Source organism: Macaca mulatta, chromosome 13, assembly GCF_049350105.2.
Source record: "Macaca mulatta isolate MMU2019108-1 chromosome 13, T2T-MMU8v2.0, whole genome shotgun sequence".
Lineage (NCBI taxonomy): Eukaryota > Metazoa > Chordata > Mammalia > Primates > Cercopithecidae > Macaca > Macaca mulatta.
The window spans coordinates 53,348,012-53,368,702 of NC_133418.1; the positions used below are offsets into that span (position 1 = coordinate 53,348,012).

At 34.6% G+C, this 20,691-nt stretch overlaps 1 protein-coding gene across 17 annotated transcripts in view; it reads right to left on the reverse strand.

The window, feature by feature from the left end:
• Positions 1–20,691, reverse strand: part of ZNF638 (zinc finger protein 638) — a 154,040-nt gene that overhangs the window by 14,148 nt on the left and 119,201 nt on the right. For all 17 annotated transcript variants that reach the window (XM_077959442.1, XM_077959441.1, XM_077959444.1 and 14 more), the window contains 11 exons: positions 18,748–18,798; positions 16,145–16,216; positions 15,283–15,369; positions 14,746–14,814; positions 14,331–14,371; positions 12,725–12,856; positions 10,851–10,979; positions 9,167–9,208; positions 8,542–8,676; positions 6,542–6,667; positions 2,267–2,304 (listed from right to left, as the gene is read on the reverse strand). In XM_077959442.1, the coding sequence (XP_077815568.1) occupies positions 2,267–2,304; positions 6,542–6,667; positions 8,542–8,676; positions 9,167–9,208; positions 10,851–10,979; positions 12,725–12,856; positions 14,331–14,371; positions 14,746–14,814; positions 15,283–15,369; positions 16,145–16,216; positions 18,748–18,798 (922 nt within the window). The remainder of the gene's footprint in view (positions 1–2,266; positions 2,305–6,541; positions 6,668–8,541; positions 8,677–9,166; positions 9,209–10,850; positions 10,980–12,724; positions 12,857–14,330; positions 14,372–14,745; positions 14,815–15,282; positions 15,370–16,144; positions 16,217–18,747; positions 18,799–20,691) is intronic.

The window sequence follows — 20,691 nt, forward strand, 5'->3', positions numbered from 1 at the left end:
CAGAAAAATTATTTAATTCCATATTTGTCCTTGAGTGCTAGTCTTTTTAAATCATAGTGTTCTCTTTAGGGAAGTCATTTACCAAAACTAGTATCTGCTTTCTGGCTAATATGGGAAAAAAGCCTCAATATTGATCAAGTTAGTTTGAAAAGAGTTTGAAATGTCAAATAAATTACATTAACACCAAAGTTAAACAACCACCCTTTGTAACAATCAAATGAAAACACAGCCATATTCTGGGAAATGGAACAAAAAAGGATTCCAGAAAGGCATTTGAGATATAGATATCTCATCTGCCACTCCTCCCTCCTGCCCCAATATCCCAATAATACCAGAATTTCACAGTCTTTGGAAAAAGCATACAGTAAAAGCTGAGCATGAGAAAAAACGTTAACATTGAAACGCAAACATCCTGAGAAACTTTAAACTGGGACTTCACAACACTGAAGATTAGTGTTTATTTCAGAGGCCAACTGGTTACTTTCTAATATTAATGAATTAGAAAAATTTCATCTAGCATTCTTATTTGTGGCCTTAATCTGTTTACATGTCAACAGGATGAGCACAGACATAATGTGAATTATTAAATTATGATTGTATCCACGTGAGTTTCCTCTAAACAGTATTTAAATAGTTTAGTTATAAACAAAAGTATCATATTCATAATGAATTGGCAACCATAAGCACTTTAAAACAAAACAAAACAAAACAAAACAAGTGCATGTAGTACCAGCTACACAGGAAGCTGAGGTGGGAAGACAGCTTGAGCCCAGGAGGTTCAAGGCCAGCCTGAGCAGCATAGCAAGACCCTGTCTCTAAAAAAAAAACACACACACACAACAAAACCAACAAATAGTATTTTCTCAGCATCAGTTCACTCCAAAAGAAACGTTTAGTATTCTGGACATACTCCACATTTTTTTCTCTAATGTAAGTCAAAAAAAAAAAAAGGGAATTAATAAGTTTTTGGTGCTAATTTTAAAAATTAGTTTTATGAGGTTGAATAGCTCTAAAGTCATTAAGAAACATATTCAATTTTAAAAGTTATGTCTAAACAATGAGAGGAGAACAATGATCAACTGCTATTGCTATGGACAACAACTTTTCATGCGGACCTCAAAAAAACTGTGTAAAATGAAATAAAATGGGTTTTGCCACAGAGTTTTCGTGACCAATCTTTGGGTCTATATATAGTACTACATTGGCACTGTTATTTATTAAGCCCTTTGTGAGCTTTCACATCACACACTGCTGGTGGTACTATTTCTTAGGTATGTGAATGCACCTGGTATGATGACATACAAATTAAAAAACCCTGTGCTGACACACAGAGCAAACCTATTGCTTAACGTTCCTGGTATATTTTAACGTACTCATCATCTTTATCAACTAAAATAATCTGATTTTATGAAAATTACTGAGAAGAAAAATCCATTAAGACATTGTTTTACAGGGATCTTAACATCAGTGCATCAGATAAACACTTTTCATATTTAAACACTTTCAAACTGCTGTTTCAAACAAATATACGCTCTTACAATATGGATTAATAAATACGGATGGCTCAGTACACAGGAGGAAAAAGAAATATTCTAAATCAGTGATTTACAGTGAATAGCAGTGAAAGGCAAGTCATTAATTGGTGGAACAACGGTGGTGATAAGGCAGACACTCATCAGAATGAGAAAGTTATTAAGGAGAGGGTGTACTTTATGTGGTCAAAACAAGGCTGTAAGTCACCACTTTGTGGAGACTTTGAAAAACAAGCTTTCATTGCTCTGATAATGCAAAACTGTATACATAATTTTTTTGGACACTTACTTGCCCCGACCCAATTGTTTTTAAAAATATCAAAATACGCAATGAAATTAAGTAACGTTAAAAGGTTAAAATTTTACTATCATGTTTATTTTGGAATAGGAAAATCTAACAAAAACAATGTAATTACTGTTTGTGAAGTTGAGTTATTGGAGAATCTTAAAACATTTTATAAAGAAGTGGTTTATTTAATTGAAACTGTTTATATGTTCAGTTATCCTAAATATTCAGTAAATACTTAAATGAGAGTAAATAAACAAAAAACAACAAAGAAAACTCCTAGGTCAGGCTGAATCCAAAAAGAAAACTGTAGCAAGCCCATATGTACACAGAATAAATATGTAGAATAGAACTTTTCACTACATGTGAGTCATTACTATAAAATACAGCAATAAAATTCAGAAACTAAATACTACACAAAAGTGTTAGTAAACATACAGCAACATACCTTTCTTTTTCTAATTCTGGGTCATGCTCAGTTTGCACCTGTAATATAATCAGCATTTTATTAGAGGCTATTCCACTGGATTTGAAATATTTAACTATAAAAGCAATGTTTTTAGTTAAAATTTAAGCTAAAAAAAAAAACTCTTAAAAATGTATCAAAGCAGCTAGTTTTCAGTGTCTACATTACTATCAGGTTCTAGAATTTTTTTTTCTAATTAAAGACCTCCAAATTAGGTCACACACAATAACTTACATTAGTGAAAAAATAAGTTTCCTTAATAATGATATAAATGAGAAACTTTTTTAACTTTAGAAGCCTGGAAATTCTATCTTTTCCCTAAACAATAAATGTGAAATATCAACATCTTCCTTGTGGAATTATTTTAAAAGACTTCTAAGAGAGATCAGCTGTCTAAAAAAGTTTCCTATTCAAAATACCTAGAAATGCTGAACAAAACTGAACAATAATCCTTTTAAATATTTGTCTGATATCTGATATTTTATTTATCTGGTATGTGGGTCCCAAAAAAGCAATATTCTGGAGCCCTCAAAAAGGGCAGGAATTAAAAATCCATCCCTATATGCCAAGCACTGTCCCAGGTACTTGGGATGCATCAGTGAACAAAATGGCAAAAATATCTGCCATTTAGAGCTTATACATAATAGAAGAAAGCCTTTTCTGAGAAATCATGCATTCTCTGGGTAGAAACTTTCTAGAAAGATTTTGTCAGACTAAAAACTGAAAACGGTGCTTTAAGGAAATTCAATGTGTCTAGAGAGGATTCCTGGCATAGGTGTTTGAGTCCAACAGTAAAGACTTCCTTTACTGGGATATCTGGTGATAAGTCTAGTTTATATCCTAATGATACTGCCAAAACTAAAGATGATGGTTTTTAAGTCCCAATTACAGACAGTGTTTATTAGCAGCTTTCCATTCAGGAGAAAGGTTTATTAGAGGAAAAAAAAAAAAACCCTGTATGGTATCAGAGGAACTCTACATCAGATACCTATACTGGTCAACTTACTTCCTTATTCATAAAGGAATAACAGAAAAACAAATGCACAAAAGTGAACAAGGTAAACTAAAGAAAAGATATTTCAGACAACTGAAGTGCCTTTTAAAAAACTCAAAGGAACAACCTCAGAAAAATTCAAGAGAATATAGTATCTACGAAATCAGTGCTGGTGCTATTTCCAGAAAAATAGAATATTAAAAATTGAAGGAAATAAATCAAAAAATAATAATAGAAAAACTTCCCTGGGGCTGGGCGCAGTGGTTCACACCTGTAATCTCAGCACTTCGGGAGGCTGAGGCAGGCGGATCAAAAGGCCAGGAGTTCAAGACCAGCCTGGCCAGCATAATGAAACCCCATCTCTACTAAAAATACAAAAAAAAATTAGTGGGCATGGTGGCGCGTGCTTGTAGTCCCAGCTACTTGGGAAGCTGAGGCAGCAGAATTGCTTGAACTCGGCAGGTGGAGGCTGCAGTGAGCCGAAATCACGCCACTACACTTCAGCCTGGGCAACAGAGCGAGACTCCGCCTCAAAAAAAAGGAAAAAAAAAAAAAAAAAGAAAAACTTCCTGCTCTAAACACAGGATGTAGGAAATGAGTCCCAAACCAAGAAAAAAACCTTGCTCACTGGACTAGCATTACCAACCCTCTCTTTAGAAATTCTTGAATCACTCAATATGTCCCTAAAGCCTTTGATCTGGTTCTTCTGTCTAAAAAATCTCCTCTTTGAAATTTTCTTAAAGCTTGCTCTCTTTCGTCAGGTCTCTCAAATAACTCTTCTGCTGAGGGACTATCACTGACTACTTTAAGATACACATTCCCCACATTAATCATTCTCTTTTTATCTCAACTTATTTATTCACAGTCTTTTTACCACTTGTATCTGTTTATAGTCTATCTCCTCCACTAAAATATAATCCTCGAGGCCTAGGACATTGAAACAATGTTCATCATGGTATTCTAATACCTAAATGTAAGCATACAGAAAAGGAATTAGATAAATACTAGTTTAGGGCCAGGCACAGTGGCTCACACCTGTAACTCCAACACTTTGGAAGGCCCAGGGTAGAGGATCACTTCACGCCAGAAGTTTGAGACCAGCCTGGGCAACACAGTGAGTCCCCATCGACACACACAAACAAAAATCAAAAATCAGATTAAAAAATAAAGTTAGCCGGGCATGGTGGCATGCCCTTAGAGTCTACTCTGGAGGCTAAAGTGAGAGGATTGCCTAAGCCCAGGAGTTGAGGATTCTGTGGGCCATGATTGCACCACGGTACCCCAGCCCAGGTGACACAGTTAAGACTTCGTCTTTAAAACCAACAAACATAAAAACTAGTTTAAAGAATTAACATAAAAATCCTAAAACCTTTCAGAGGAACAAAATAGTTATGACCCAAATCAGCCTTCTCCTAATACTGGATTCTGGATGCTAAAAATAATCAAAGGAAAAATAGCCTAAGCACAGAATTTTACATCCTGACAATCAATCAATGAAATACGTAAGAGCAAAATAAAGTCGGTTTCAAACATTCAGAGATTCAGAAAATGTACTGCCTCTACATACTTTCTGGGGTAAAAAAATATATATATATATTTGAGAATGTACTCTAGCAAACAGAAAACCTGTGATGTGACAGAATCCAAGAAAAAGCAGACATAATTCAGAAAAACAATGAAAGAAAACCAAAGATGTATAATTGGTCGACAAAGCAAATGGCCCTGACTTTAGAAAAGTGTCACAAGAATAGCTCTGAAAGGAGATTTCATTGAACAAATAGTAACTAAGTTACACAGATGATCAGAGTAACATGAAGACTGCCATTTTTTTCCCCATTCAACAACAACATACAAACTCTAAACCATACAAGAAAACCATAATCTAAACACTTATGAAAATGTGGCACCATTTTGAGAAATGACTGGGAATATAAGAAACTCACCTGTGAGTGTAGAGGTTATGGACACATATTACATATTGCCTTCTTTGTAAACCCATTCTCATTACTACTTAATTCTGCAGTAAATATTTTCATATTCATGATATCAAAAATGCAGATACTAGTTTTCAGTATTTAGAATGGAGTGCTACATTGTTTTGTATACAAGTTAACTACAGATATTGAAATAAAGGTCACACATACTAAACAAAGAAGTAACACTTCAGTCTAACAAAAACAGTAGGTGTTGACGAGAGGATAATATAAAGTTGATTCTTTACTCATTTTAAGTAGTAGTCAATTAAAAACGGTTATAAATAAGCCACATGTATTATCCAACTTAAGCTATATGAATAAGATTCTGGGTAAGCACTTAGGAAGTGAAGTACCAATTCAAGCAGAAGTTTATGTAAATTTTCACTGGTTTAATTTTCTTTTAACTCTAAGAATTTGGGACTGTATTTCCGGGATAAGGATTTCTGTACAGTCAGTGTTTAATTTTGAACTTAGTTGAACACAACTAAATAATAACTTGAAAAATATAAATGACAAATTTTTAAAAATGCATGTTCTGCTGAGGAATAGCTAAAAACTTTAAAAATATTTTTTCTGAAATTATCAAGTGAAATGAGCCACTCATTTGTGCTTAAACTGGTACCTATCGTAATACATTTACTTACAGATACTCTAATTTAGATTTAGATGATGAAATTGCCTTTTTCTTTAGATAGTACAAGGTTTTTAACAGATTGACAAACAACACATGGACACCAAATGTAAGGTCCCATTATTTACCTCTGCCATCAGCATACAATGGAATACAAGGAGAAAATATCTGAGTTTAAATTTAATGCTTTCAAAGGTTGACTATTCATAGCTTTCCTTCATGTACTACTGCATAAGCCAAGAACCTGTGAAATCTTATTTCTTAACCCCAAAACAGTTTATAATAAATATAACTGAAACAAAAAGAAGAATAAACTAACTTCCTTCTACCCAGAGGAAGCCAAAATGGATTCAAAGTAGCTGCATTCTGGAGACAATCATGTTACATACAAGGAGTCACTGTACACAAAAATGTAGATACCTACATGCCAACAATAAATATGCAAATGTATATATGTTACACTGTTGAAAATTTCTTTATTCTCATTTAGACAAACTTATACTGCTTTATAAACTATGAAAATTGGAACACTGATTGCAAAACAAATTGTCAAAATCATCTCTAAACACAGAAACACTTTGACTACTGCCTAAGACTGACCTTTATGTTCTCTGTATTTTCTAAAAGCACAAAAGCTGAAGCAAGAGAAATCTTACCTCTGGTAAGTCTATCTTTGGAGATAATGAGCAGGTCAATATACGGTCACCAATGTTTTGTGGATTTTGTTTCAGAAAGCTGTACATTGACTGAGCAGATTCAGGACTATCTAACTGAAGAATTGCCTTTAGAGAAGATTAAAAAGTTATGAATATTTCTTTAAAAAAATTAAAATTAGAATAACCACATAATCCAACAATTCCACTTTTTAGTATATACCTAAAAGGAATGAAAGCCGAGACTTGAACATGTATTTGTATACCCATGTTCACAGAAGCATTACTCACAACAGACCAAAGGGAGAAGCAACTTAACTGCCCATCAACGGATGAGTGGATATAAAAATGTGTTATATGCATAAAACAGAATTATTACTCAGCTTTAAAAACGAAGAAAAATCTGACTCATGCTGCAACATGAATGAACCTTAGAGACATTATGCTAAGTGACATGAGCCAGTCACAAAAAAGCAAATACAATTCCACATACATGAGGTAACTAGAGTAAATTTATAAAAACAGAAAAAAAGGTTGATAAGGGCTGCATTAATGGCGAGTTATTGTCAAAAGGATAGAAAGCTTCCAGTTTGAGAAGATAAAAGTTCTGGAAATAGATGGTGGTGAAGGTGCTTAATAAAACACTTAAACATGGTTAAAATGTTAAATTTATGTCTTACAAATGGTAAAATTTGTGTATTTTGCTACAATAAAAATGTTTTTAATTGTTTTAAAAGTTTGGAATATATTCTTCTTCCAGGTTTCAGATATGTGATTACAAAGGTAAGGTTAATCCTTATTTAAAGGAAACAAGAGAAAGCAATCCTTAAAATGTTGTAAAGGCAAGGCAAAACTGAAGAGAATGATAGGTATTTTTTTAAATAGAGGATTAAAAATGTTTACAAGAAAGGTTCAGAATTCCTATGTGCCATCTGTGCCCCACCTTCCATTCTATGCCACACTATTTATCATATTCCATTCTATGCTCTATTTGTCAGAAGCATATCAAAGAAATTATCTAGTTGTTGGTTAATTAAGTGCTCTTTATGAATACTGTCCACTTTTAGGTAAAACCCTGCCTTTCTAGGTACTAATATGGCTGACAAAAATTTAATTTTAATGAACATATAGCTGAAACACATATTAAATGCAGAAGGCATACCAAATGTAAACAGATGAATAATTTTTGGTTCTTTAAGAGGCCAAATCATGAAAGTAAGGAATGATTACTTCATTTTTGAGACAGGATCTCGCCATGTTACCCAAGCTGGAGTGTAATGGCGTGAACACGGCCTACTACAGCCTCCAACTCCTGGGCTCAAACCACCCTCCTGCCTCAGCCTCCCAGGCAGCTGGGACTGCAGGCACATGCCACCATGCCCAGCTAATTTTTAAACTTTTTGTAGAGACGGCATCCCACTATGTTGCCCAGGCTGGTCTCAAACTCCTGGGCTCAAGCAATCCCCTCGCCTCAGCCGAGGCTGAGTGCTGGGACTCCCAAAGTGCTGGGATTAGTGAGCCACTGCATCCAGCAATTATTTTATCTATATCTCTCTCTTTCCATATAAACAAACAAACAGACCTAACTCAGGTGTTTCATAGCTGGAAGGGACTTAAAGAAATATTGGGTAATACCCCTTTCATTTTACAAATAAGTGTAAACCAACTTAGCCAGGACCACAAAGATAGTTAAGATGAGAGCCAAAGGAATTCAGGTCTAAACTTCCCAGTAAGGTAATGCTGCCTGCACTATATTACCTTTCCCCCTTGTGTAAGTCTTATTTTTCCTTAAAAACTAGGAGTTCGGAAAAAAGAGAGATCATCTCTTCTTTCTCGGCACAGTCTAGAATAAAATATTCTGGTTTATCATAATCGTGCAAAGTGGTTAATATTTATAGGTGCTTCAGATCAGAAGCTGAGTTAGAAGTTGCAGATCGTCAGAATACAGGGTTATTATATATTCTTTATAGAATGTATAGCTAAATTATGAGGGAACTTGTTACCTTGTTTTTATTACTTATGAATACATGGTGATCCACTTTTCCAAACTGAAGTCCAACACAAAGTACACACTGAAGTCCATCTTCCGGTAAATTATCAAGATGTACAAATCGATCATAAATTGTATCTATATTTGCCTGTAGTTTTTTTTTAAGAGACAGCATAGAAAAAACCACAGCTGAAGCAACAAACCGTAAAACAGATTAACGTTAACTTAAACTATTACACAGGTTAGATGATGTTCTCTCCCAAAAGTAAGAAAATGACTACATGGGGGAAGATAGTGAGGTCTTGATTTTACATACGAGTAATCAGTAAAACGATGTACTAAAATGGGAAGTAAAATATCTCTACTATCAACATAATGTTTACCCAAAACATCCTCAGACAAGATATTGACCTACTAGACCACTGAGTATGCACTCCAGTACCTGAACAATCTTTTCACATTAAGGACTACAATAACCCTTTATTTTTTTATTTGTACCAAGAAGACCCATCTGACATTTCCATCACCTCAATATCTTAAAATTAGTTCTAAGGTTTTAATCCCTAAAAGGCAAACAAGTAAAACAATGTTTCCATCAATTAAATAAGTATACAAAAGCATTTAAATGCAAAACTCACCTCTGGGTCATTTTCTCTTACCAAGGTTATAAATATAGCTTCCTAAAAAGCCAAAATAGATAAAGGTTGATGGTATAAGCTCTTTCTCATACAAATAAATAATTACTTAGGTAAGATTTATAACATGACAATCTATACAAATATGCATTACAAAGTATTTCATAAAATTAAGCAGCAGCAAGATTTACATTCTTTCCAAAAATCTTTTTCTCCTCAACAAGCCTCATCCTAACTCATACAATTTAATTCTTCTTATTCCCCTAAGAACATAAAAGACTAATATCCCCTAAGAACATAAAAGACTAGTAAGACAGTACCATTTAGGAAAGACATTCAAATTCACATATAAAGAATAAAGAGATTTAATTTAGACAACAGGAAGATAATTCAAATTACAAAAGAAAAGTTAACTAAGCAAAGCAGGAGATGAGAAAGAACAGAAATGCAGGCAAATAAAACAGCACAGAGCATAAATGCAGATTTGATGCTACTGAATTATGAAGAGGTCAAGAACATCATGAAACAAGGATATCAAAGCAGGCAGAGGACAACTAATGGAAGGCTTTGTGTGTGGCAAAGGAACTTGGACTTTGTAAGACTGAGGATCCTAAACTTTTTTTCTTGTTGATACTACTGACGTGTATAAAACAATCTCGCCAATTATATCACATTACAGTGATTCTTAATGAAAGGTGTTTTTACATTACATGCATTTCTACCTGCCTCTAGAGAGGATGTAACATTTCTACCTCATGTAATGCATACAATATTTCTACCTCATGCTTCTTAGCAGTTGACAATAAATGTTTATAGGCCACATAGAGGCACTGAAGGGTGTGTACATGAGATAAAAGCTGAGGAACTTGAGGCAGTTTTATAAAACTGAAGGTAGCGTGTATGTAGAAAAGACAATTACTTTTGTATACGCAAAAGGTCCAGGAGGCGGTCTGTCTGTTTGTTTTAGAGACTAGGTCTCCCTCTGTCACCCAGGCTGAAGTTCAGTGGTACAATCACAGCTCAGTGCAGCCTCGAACTCCTGGGCTCAAGTGATCCTCCTACCTCAGCATCCTGAGGTGCTGGGACCACGGGTGTGCGCCTTCAGGCCCAGCTAATTATTTTAAGTTTTGTAGACATGAGGTCTCACTTTGTTGCCTAGGCTGGTCTTGGGTCTTGCAGTCCTGGGCTCACACAATCCTCCCACCTCAGCCTCTCAAAGTGCTAGGATCACCAGCGTGAGCCACCATGCCTGGACTAGTAAGAGTTTTTAAGAGATAAAGCAATGGTATATGGGATGAGGAAGAGGGAACAAGCTCACTGAGTTAAACAAGATTTAGCAAGAAACTAAATGTAAGAAATGATAGAAAAAGAATTAAAGATAACTTCCAGAATCCTAGTTTAGATGACAGATAATGGCAGAAAGAGAGAAACCTTTTTTTTTTTTTTAGATAAAATTCAACCTTTTTTCCATCCCAACATGCATGAAGAACAGGATTCCCTCACAATGAAAGTAACTCTCAAACAGGTGGATGGGTGACTGGGTGATTGTTGGAGGGACAGGAAGAAGCTTTCTTAGTGTCTGTGAGAAAAATGTGACCCAAAGTGGAAAACTAGAAAACATAACAGATTGTAACAAATCTGATTTAAAAACTTAGTAAGAGCTAGTAAAAATGGTGGTCTGATTTACCTCATCTTTTATATTCATGTTTTCAGGAGCCATACTTATTGAGAGTTGATTTCCATCCATCAATACTGGGAAGCAGTTATAAAATTTTATCATAGACTCAGCAGCTTTTCTATTTATTTCTATATATGCCTTTTAAAATAGAAATTACGGTAACAAAAAATTCTTACGTTAATTTTTCTCAAAAACAGACTTACAAGTATAAACAAACTACTTCAAAGTCAAGTGAATTGAACAACTTAGTAAATATTTTTAAGATACAAAAGGCAGTCCTCAGAAAAATGAGGCCCAAAGACTAAGAATATTACAACCATAACCAAGAAATAATGAATGACTAAACTTACTATACTAAGGCAAACTAAAGAGAGAAAAAAGAAGAGACATTCTAGCCACTGACATTAAGAAAAATCTTATTCAACACTGTATCCTTAGTACCTAGAGCAGTATCTGGCATGTAGCAGATACATTTCTAATCAATATTAGTATTTCTTGAGTAAATAAATTTATTGACAAAATATGAGAAATATGAGAAATAAAGAACCAAAAAAAGTGTAATAATTGTGAAGTCATTTTTCATTCTGTTATTTTCATAGGTATAAAGCTGTAGCTCCATACATTTTGGCTTTAATTTTCACACCGTGGTAAGTAGAGGTTGAAACTTCTTCCATATATTTGATAGTTAATGAGGTAGAAAGCTATATGTTTACTTTTAGTTGTAAGCCTATTTGAAATGAATTATCTCTTAAGGTTGTTTGTCTATTTATTTATTGTAGTTTTAAAATGTTACTGCATAATACAGATGTGGAATCCTGTTCCTAAAAACAAATACTCTTCAGTTTTTAAATTTTCATTTTAATTTGTTAATTTTAATTTCATAAATGTTTAAAGTAGTTTCATTAAGTCTCCAAATATTTTAATTTTACTCAACTCCACTCAAAACTGGGCAGATAACTTAGGTTTAAAGTTCAATCGCTGTACACAATGCAATGGGTTTTAGTGTATTTACTGAGCTCTGCGATCATTCAAATAATCTACTTCTAACATAATGTGAAATTACATATAACTCGTACTCATTCTCTTCTACCATTTTCTCAAGCACACTGGCTCTGAGTGCCTCAAAACATATATCCTATTCTACTTTCAAAGATCTCTAGTGACTACCAACTCCTTTCTATTTTAAGAACACTTCTTCCCACTATTCTAATGGTGTCATTTCCATGACTTAAACTACTTCCTGAAATCTCGCTCGATTAAACATACTTTCTACAAGTTGATTATTACATACATTTTAATGTGTTGTTTTAAAAACACAAAGCCAACACACGCTTATAGAAAATTTAGAACATAAAGATAAACCTAGATTGTTTTAAGTATTGATGACATCATTAGTCTGAGTCTGAAAATGGTTACTTCCCATTTGAGTATCACTGATAAAAGAGCAGAAAGAGTACAAAAATACAAGTAGAAGAATGATCTACAAAATCTTACAAATATAGCTTCCTAAAAAGCCAAAATAGATAAAGTTTGCTGGTATAAGCCTTTCTCATACATATACTTACATATTAAACATATTAAAGATATAAAACATTTCCTATTTATTAAACATATTAAAGATATAAAACATTTCCTATTAAACTAAAATCTTGAGTAAAACTTTGACATATTAGAAAGCCATCTGTCCCCATCATTAAAACTATGTCTCATTACAACAATACTAAAATACAGGATATTTGTATTTTATATTTTAAAATCCCTTAGCTTGGAAGTTTACTTTGAGATACTGCTTTTAAACACTTTCTTTTTAGTTTTGTAAGTAAATGTCGTGTTTTTCAAAGCCTGCTTGCAGAGGATATGAACAGCTATTAATCAACTCTTACCTTTTTATGAGATGATAAAATCAAGATATCCTTTAAACCACCAAATGGTTTTGCTAAGTCATAAACTTCTTCTATAGAATATCCTTTATTAGGCAAATTAGAGATAAGCATCACACACATTTCTTCTGTTTCCTTCAAAACAAATTTTTAAAACCTGGTATTAAAATTTCTTTAATTGCTTTTATATTTACTTAAGTTTATACTGTATTATCATGTTTCATGTTAGTATATTGTTGCATTTAATATAGAGGAAAGTCTGATAAACTCAAGAGGCTGGTCTGAACCTCAAATTAAAAAGAAAAGCAAAAAAGCTTGCAAATTTACACTCTTCAAGAGTACACAGGACTAATTGTAGTTATACCATCTGTCATCTAGTTCAGGTCTGCTGGTCTCTTTTTCACCCACCGTTTTTTTTTGAGAGTCTTGCTCTGTTGCCCAGGCTGGAGTGCAGTAGTGCAACCTTGGCTCACTGCAAGCTCCATCTCCCAGGTGCAAGTGATTCTTGTGTCTCAGTCACCCAAGCAGCTGTCACCCACTGTTTTCAAACACAAGTTCATTTGTTTCTGGCTACAACTGCTTCCTTTCATATACTGTCGCCATCCCTGTGCCTTCTGATAATATCCCCAAGCTCCAAATCAGTGTGTATCCTTTTATCCTCCCGAATAAGATAATCACTTTTAGGCAATAAATAATAAAAAAGCTCCTGAGAATCTTTACCCCATAACCCAATCCTCAATGCAATTAAGCACTTTGTTTTCTGCCATCCCTTCTCTCAGATCTATTTTATTCTTCAAGGTAACCCTCTCATCAATGCCAATTATTCCTTTCATGCTTATTGGGAAAATTTCTAAAGATGATGTGTTATAGTCAACTTGGCAATTTTTGATCTCTAGGGGAAAAAAAAAAGGCAGGAAGTTACAATTTTCATAAACCAGTTTAGTGTGACTTTAAACTAAATTGGTACTATAAAATACTCTTCCTAAAGTAAGACTTACTACTTAGTTACTACTTGAAGAATGGCTCTACCAGACAAAAATAAACTTATGCTCAACACCTGAAGGATCTAAAACTCTACACCAGTAAAATGTACATTAATCACTGTAATGTATTCATAATAATATACATAAACACAAGAAAACAATTATTAAGTGAACTTTCTGTCCTTTACATAAAACTGCAAACTCCACTTGCTTCTCCACAAATGCAAACAACTGGTATTCTAACCATTAACATATCTCCCATTTACCTCTAAGAAAAAAACAGATTTCACAAAATTCTACTGATTCTAATTTAACCAACTACTGTCTACCCAAAACCCATTTTGGCATAACATGTTGTTCTCAATGAATAGTAATCTTCAAAAAACATGTACATTTGTTGATGATCTGTTCCTAATTTTTGTGACTTAACTCTGCACCTCAGGGTTTCTGAGCTAAAATCACATTTTTTTCTCTTTTCCTTTTTAAAAATCATGTGTTAAAAGTCATAAATGACTGGAATTCTCACATGCCAAATACCGTGAATTTTTTACCTGGCTTTATAAGAAAAACATCTTTTATTAAAATGTCTTGAGCTTTAAAGAAATAAATAAAATATGGAAACTGACCTTGCTAACTGGTTCATTTTCTGTGGTCTCCAAAGCAGCATCTTAACACAAAATAAAATTTAAAATGATGCAGACATATTTATCAAGATCCCACTTTATTCCACAATAGATTAAACAGTAGCTACATGAAAACGTATAATACAAAAGTCTAGAGAATAACTATGTAACAAAATAACTACAAAAGTGACACTTTTAAAAAATACATTTAAATTTCATTCTTTTTCAGATCAAAATTTCAGATGAAGAGATACAGACATGAATCATAATAATCTTAATTTCACTTAGGTATGGCATTGGTAATTAAAATAAGTAAATGCGTTGGGGAGATACTAAATTAAGAATTTCTTTTCTAAAAATGTTAACTTTCCTTCTACCTTTAAACATAAAAGAACAAATTAAATTTCTATTGACCTACCACAAATAGCTTCTTTAGCACAGTCTTCAGTGGCTTTGACTTCAATACTGGTCTTTATTTCAGAGTTTCCTGCATCAAATAGTCTGCTTTAATAGTCTAGTAAAACACTAATATAATTAAACTAATGAATCTAAACAGCAACTTAAGCTAGTTTATTTTGACATTTCAAGTCTCCTTAGGCTGACCTAAGTCAAACATCTCTCTTTGAAAAACAAAAGACAGCAATCCCCACTTTGATAATTTTTAGGCAAAATTTCAAAATATACCTTAAAGATGATCTAAAGAAAATAAATGGACCCATAGAGGGAAACAACACACACTGGGGCCTATTGGAAGGTGGAGGGTGGGAGGAGGGAGAGGATCAGGAAAAATAACTAATGGTGCTGGGCTTAATACCTGGGTGACAAAATAATCTGTACAACAAACCCCCATGACACGTTTACCTATGTAAGAAACCTGCACATGTACCCCTGAACTTAAAAAGTGAAAAAAAAAGAAAACAAAACAAAGCACTGAAAGACTACATTTCAAGCTTACCTGGTACGGTCACAGGTTTGTTAGAGTCTTTGTTTTTGACATTCCCAGTCTTTTTGGCTTCTAGAGACTTCTTCCCACCAGATTTTGCTTGTAAAAGTACAGTGAGCCATTATTCTAAAGGTCTGTTAAATCATTTAGCATGTTTCACACTAATGTATTAGTAAATCAGTTTGACTTTATTACAAAAGCAGGTCTTTTCTAAATATTCATTATTTCTATTTATTTTCAGTACCTCTTTCCCAATAAGATTAAGTCAAGATACAACTTTTTGGTGATGCCCTCAAAAAAGCCACATCTTTAACTTTCACATGGCAGACCAACATCATAATCACATACACACAAAAATAATACTGTGTAATTTCTGCAAAGATTCTTTAGAATTAGTCTATTAGGAAAGATACTACTAAAAAGATTGCTCTAGTTCCAAGGTGCTACATTTATTTTAAATAGTATTCCATTTCTTTATGGAAAAAAATGAATTCTCCTAACATAATCTTTTTAAAAGTAACAAGCATCTAAGAAATTGTACAAACTGGAGATGGCAATATGAATTGACAACTCTAAAAAAAAAGAGGGAAACAAAGATTTAAACCATTTATGGAGGGAAACGACAGAGCAACCTGTGATTACAAAGCTGTCAAAAATGTAGTTATATAGCTGCATATATATGTGATTGTTTACATGCACAAAAATGTATCTGCCTATTTGCCAAAGACAAAATTCCAACAAAATGGGTCAGGTTTTAAATATCAAGGAAATATCTACTAAACTATTCCAAGTATTAGATGCTAACAACTATTATACGAATTTAAAACGTGAATAAAGAATAAACAATAAAATCTCTCCTCCCCAATAGTCTTACCTGTTTTGATTGAAGCTTTATTACCTTTAGCAGCTACTGTTACCACAGATTTTACAGAACTTGCTGATTTCCCTAAATCACAAAAGCTGCAGTCAAAATTGGTTTACTTAACTGTATCAACAATCCCCAAAGAACTTCACAGAGAAAAAAATATAAGAACAATAGACTATGTTTTATTCAAAACATAAAATCATATTTGGGACATAGGCCGTTTTCTAAATCTAGCAATGATGATAATTTCTTCAGAAAAAAGAAATCACTGAAATAAGAATCTACCTCCCTACTGGGGTATAGGTCAAACATCCCTAATCTGAAAATCCAAAATCTGAAATGTTCCAAAACCTGAAACCGTGAGTGCTGCTGACATGACACAAGAGGGAAATTCCCACATAAGTACTTAAAAAAAACTTTGTTTCATGCACAATATTATTTAAAACACTGTATAAAATTGCCTTCAGGCTAAGGTGTATATAAAACATAAATGAATTTCACGTTTAGACTTGGCTCCCATCCCCCAGGTATTTCATTATATATATGCAAACATTCCAAAATCTGAAAAAAATCCAAAATCTAAAACACTTCTGCTCCCAACCATTTTGGATAAGGGATACTCAACCTGTACTTAAAACAGCATTCATGCAAGTTAAATAAATTTCTGAACGTGTGGATCAACTAGAAGCAAAATTACTAATTCCAAGGACATAAAAACAATCCCATACTTTTAGCAGTTCCAAAAGCAGTTAAACCTAGACCCTCCCAACCCATGCTTCCATGGCTCCTAATTGATTAAAAAGCATTCAAGAACACTTATATCATGGTCAGGTCATATAAAGATTGTTTTGACTCATTCCTACAGTTTCCTAGCTGTACAGGACTATTTAAATTGCTCTGACCATTATTTGTACCTACATTATCTATTACTATGGCCTATTTTCCAAGATGGTGCTGTTTATAAAGATGTGATCATCAAAGTGTTGTAGAAGACTGTCAGAGCCCAAACACTTTCCATTCAGAGAGCAACACAAGATTTAACTTCGAAATTAGGATTCATAACAACTAGCAAGAATGGATGAGGAAAAAGCCCAAGATCAAAAATCAACAGATCTAAACTAAACTCCAATTTATATTGAGAAGCTTTGGGGCACTAACAGATTTGTGTACATATTTCCCTATATATAAGGGTGATGATTGCCAGAATTACGTAACAGGAACCTTATGAGAATACAATCATACTTTTAAAAATCATACAAAAAACATTCACTGACATCTACAAAAATCACCTGAACCAATTTACAAATCCACCCTTTATATTCAAGACAGTCCATAATCGTTGCTCAAAAAGAACAATACAAATCCTTATAGCTTGTCACCTAGCTTGTCAATTCTTAGTCATTCACGACTTTTGCCACACTGCAGTAAACTGAGCCTCAGTGAGCCCTTAAGATATTTCTTTCACTATCCCTATGTTATTATCACAAGTCAATTCACTTTATAACTTCTATCTGGGTACTGGGACTTAAGGAAAAAATAAAAAATAGCCGGCATTAATTTCCAGCAAGTAAAGGAGTGGCCATCAGTTTAATCCCAGTCTACCACATCCCCAGTGACTCCATACACTTGGTATCAAAGTAACAGCAAAGTGTTAGCAAAATAAATGCAGCTTCAAGACAAGTTTCCCAGCCACCCATGACCCACTAGCTTCAAGACAAGTTTCCTAGCCACCCATGACCCACTCAAATTACTGCTTCTAAGAAACTACTATATGAAAATTCTGGATCTGCCACTAATAATGATTTTTGCCAGTTCCAGGCTGTTTCCTTTCCTTTTTAATATTATATGAAAGATTATTTGTTTATTTATTTGAGACAGAGTCTCCCTAGGCTGGAGTGCAGTGGTGAGATCTCGGCTCACGGCAACTTCCACCTCCCAGGTTCAAGCGATTCTCCTGCCCCAGCCTTCCTAGTAGCTGAGATTACAGGTGTGCACCACTGGCACCTGGCTAATTTTTTTGTATTTTCAGTAGAGACAGAATTTCACCTTGTTGGCCAGGCTGGACTCTTAACTCCTGACTTCAGGTGATCCATCCCCTTCGGCCTCCCAAAGTGATGGGATTACAGGCGTGAGCCACCATGCCCAACTTGAAAGATAATTTAATACACTGATCTCTATTCACTTAAAAGAAATGACCCCGAATTAATGTGGGTTTAGCAGAAATGGGAGACAAACTGGAAAGGATTATGCCAGGGAAAAGAGAAAAAAACTTAATTATTACCTAAAATCCCACCATAGCTCACAAAAACCATAAGGGATCATATTTATTAAACTATTGTATAAAAGAAAAGAAGAAGAGAGACCTCAATAAAAGAGAAAGAGGAAAATACGTGATATTCACCATGAGAAATTTCTGCAGTTAAATTATTTCAATAATTACTATAGGAGCATTATCTAGTACATATCATTTCTCAAAACTGCTAGATTATAAATCTCAAAGATTAGCATGCATTCAATACAGACTACGTCATGTGAAATCCAAGACTACTACCATACGATTTTAAAATACTTTGAAGTTTTAATAGTCTAGAATCCTAATTTAAAAAACATACCTGCAGATTTGTTTACTTTGGCTACAGATGCCTTGGCTTGTCCAGTTTTGGCTAAAATAACAAGAAAAACATTTAAGTACTACATTACAAATAACATCATTTGGATTTAGTTAAGTCAACCTAGCAATAATTTAGAAAGAACCCTGCAAGAAACATCCCTATACTCATCTTTGTATGTCCATGGTATTACTATGGGGGCAAATTCTTAGATATGAACTTGATGTGTCAAAAGGCATACAGATTTAAATTTTAACGATTAACATTAGACTGACCTCCAGAAAGGCTGAACCAATTAATATTCCCATCAATAGTACATAAGCATAGGAATTATTCCCCATTTCCAAACACACACAATATATCAAGTCAAAATCCTGCCAAGTCTGACCCGCAGACTCAGGCTGAGCGACGGATGAAAAAAATACACAGACACAGGTATTTTGCATGAGTGCGGCTAGGGGACTGCTTGGCCTTAGAGACACCGAAGACAGAATGCAGCCCTGATAAGCTGGAGCCGCTTGTATTTATTCAGTACAGATTTAATGACAAAGGCCTGGAGCCAACATAATCTGTAGGTACTTGTCGCCCCTTCCCCCCCTCCTTGGGAGCAGTCCTGCGCGCACGGATAGGATGATTAAAGGTCTGCAAAAGTAAATAAACTCGTCTAGATAAATTCCTTTACACTCCTTTGTTACCTACTTCTTGCCCTTAGCATCAGGGTAAGAGAATTTAGCTGCCTTCAGCCTGTATTCTCTCCTGAAGCTTTGCAAAACCTCCCGGACTTCCAAGAAGGTTTGCGTCTCTCCTTATAACTTTTCCCATCACCCTGACTGATCTCCTGCATCTCCCCCTTTTCTGTTTTTTGCATCAGGTTTTGTTGATTGAAGAGTATTGTTGATTGAAGAGTACAGATGTGTGCAGCAACAGGTTTGTCAGGCGTAGCGATTACTGCTCGTATTCCGGCTTTGCATCCTAGAATTGGTAAATAACGTAAGACAAACATAAGTATAATTAGTAATATCTTTTTCTAATCAAGGAGTGGGAGTCTATCCAGGAGAGATGTTCTTGCACATCCTTCCATATGGCTGTCTGTTGGGCATGTAGATCTACGGCACTTAGCAATTCTAGATTTAAGTTGCTTTACGACTGCTGTTAAATTATCATGTAAGGTCACCCAGAGGTGTTTCACCTCATCCCAACTATGTATTGACTGGCTCCATGGTAGAGAGGTGACAGAGATATGCCTAAGCTCCCAGTCGGTTTAATTGCTGTCAGAATGCTAGCGCCATCTTGTCACTCCCCTACATGTTCCAAGGCAGTCTCGAGGGCTTGCAGATGTGGAGGAACCTTATGATTTATACCCCATTGTAGAATAAGTTCATTAGACACATTTCTGGTCAAGTTATCTACAAAAGTAGCTGTTTGTACTGACTCAGTAAGAGATGCTACAGCAACACTAGCAGTTGCTAGGATGACTACGGCTGAGACTATAAAGGCTGTAAGAGCAACTATGAATCTTTTGTGTCTGACCTGGGATATGGCATGTTCTAAGTTGGCAAAAGCAGAGGAAACTTGCCAATAGTGTATCAAACTGACTGGTAGGAATATCTCAGATTGCCTCCTTAATACCATAACACTAGTAATATTTAAATTAGATATACTGTAATTAGTGATACATGAGGTGAAGCAGGCCTGTCCTTGCACTCAGGTCACAAACATGGAGTTTTGGGGTGTAATGGAAATACTGGTTCCCGTAAGAAAAACATATGGATGAGTAGTGCAAATCAGGCACTGATCTGTGTGATTATGTATAAAGGTTATAGCATAATTGTTACTGGAATTATGGTATGTCCCATACCAGGTGGTAAGGGTGGTGCTAAGATGTCCCAGATGCCATAAAGTGTCTTGGGGTGGCATGGACTCTACCTGGGGTCTGGGATATCCCAT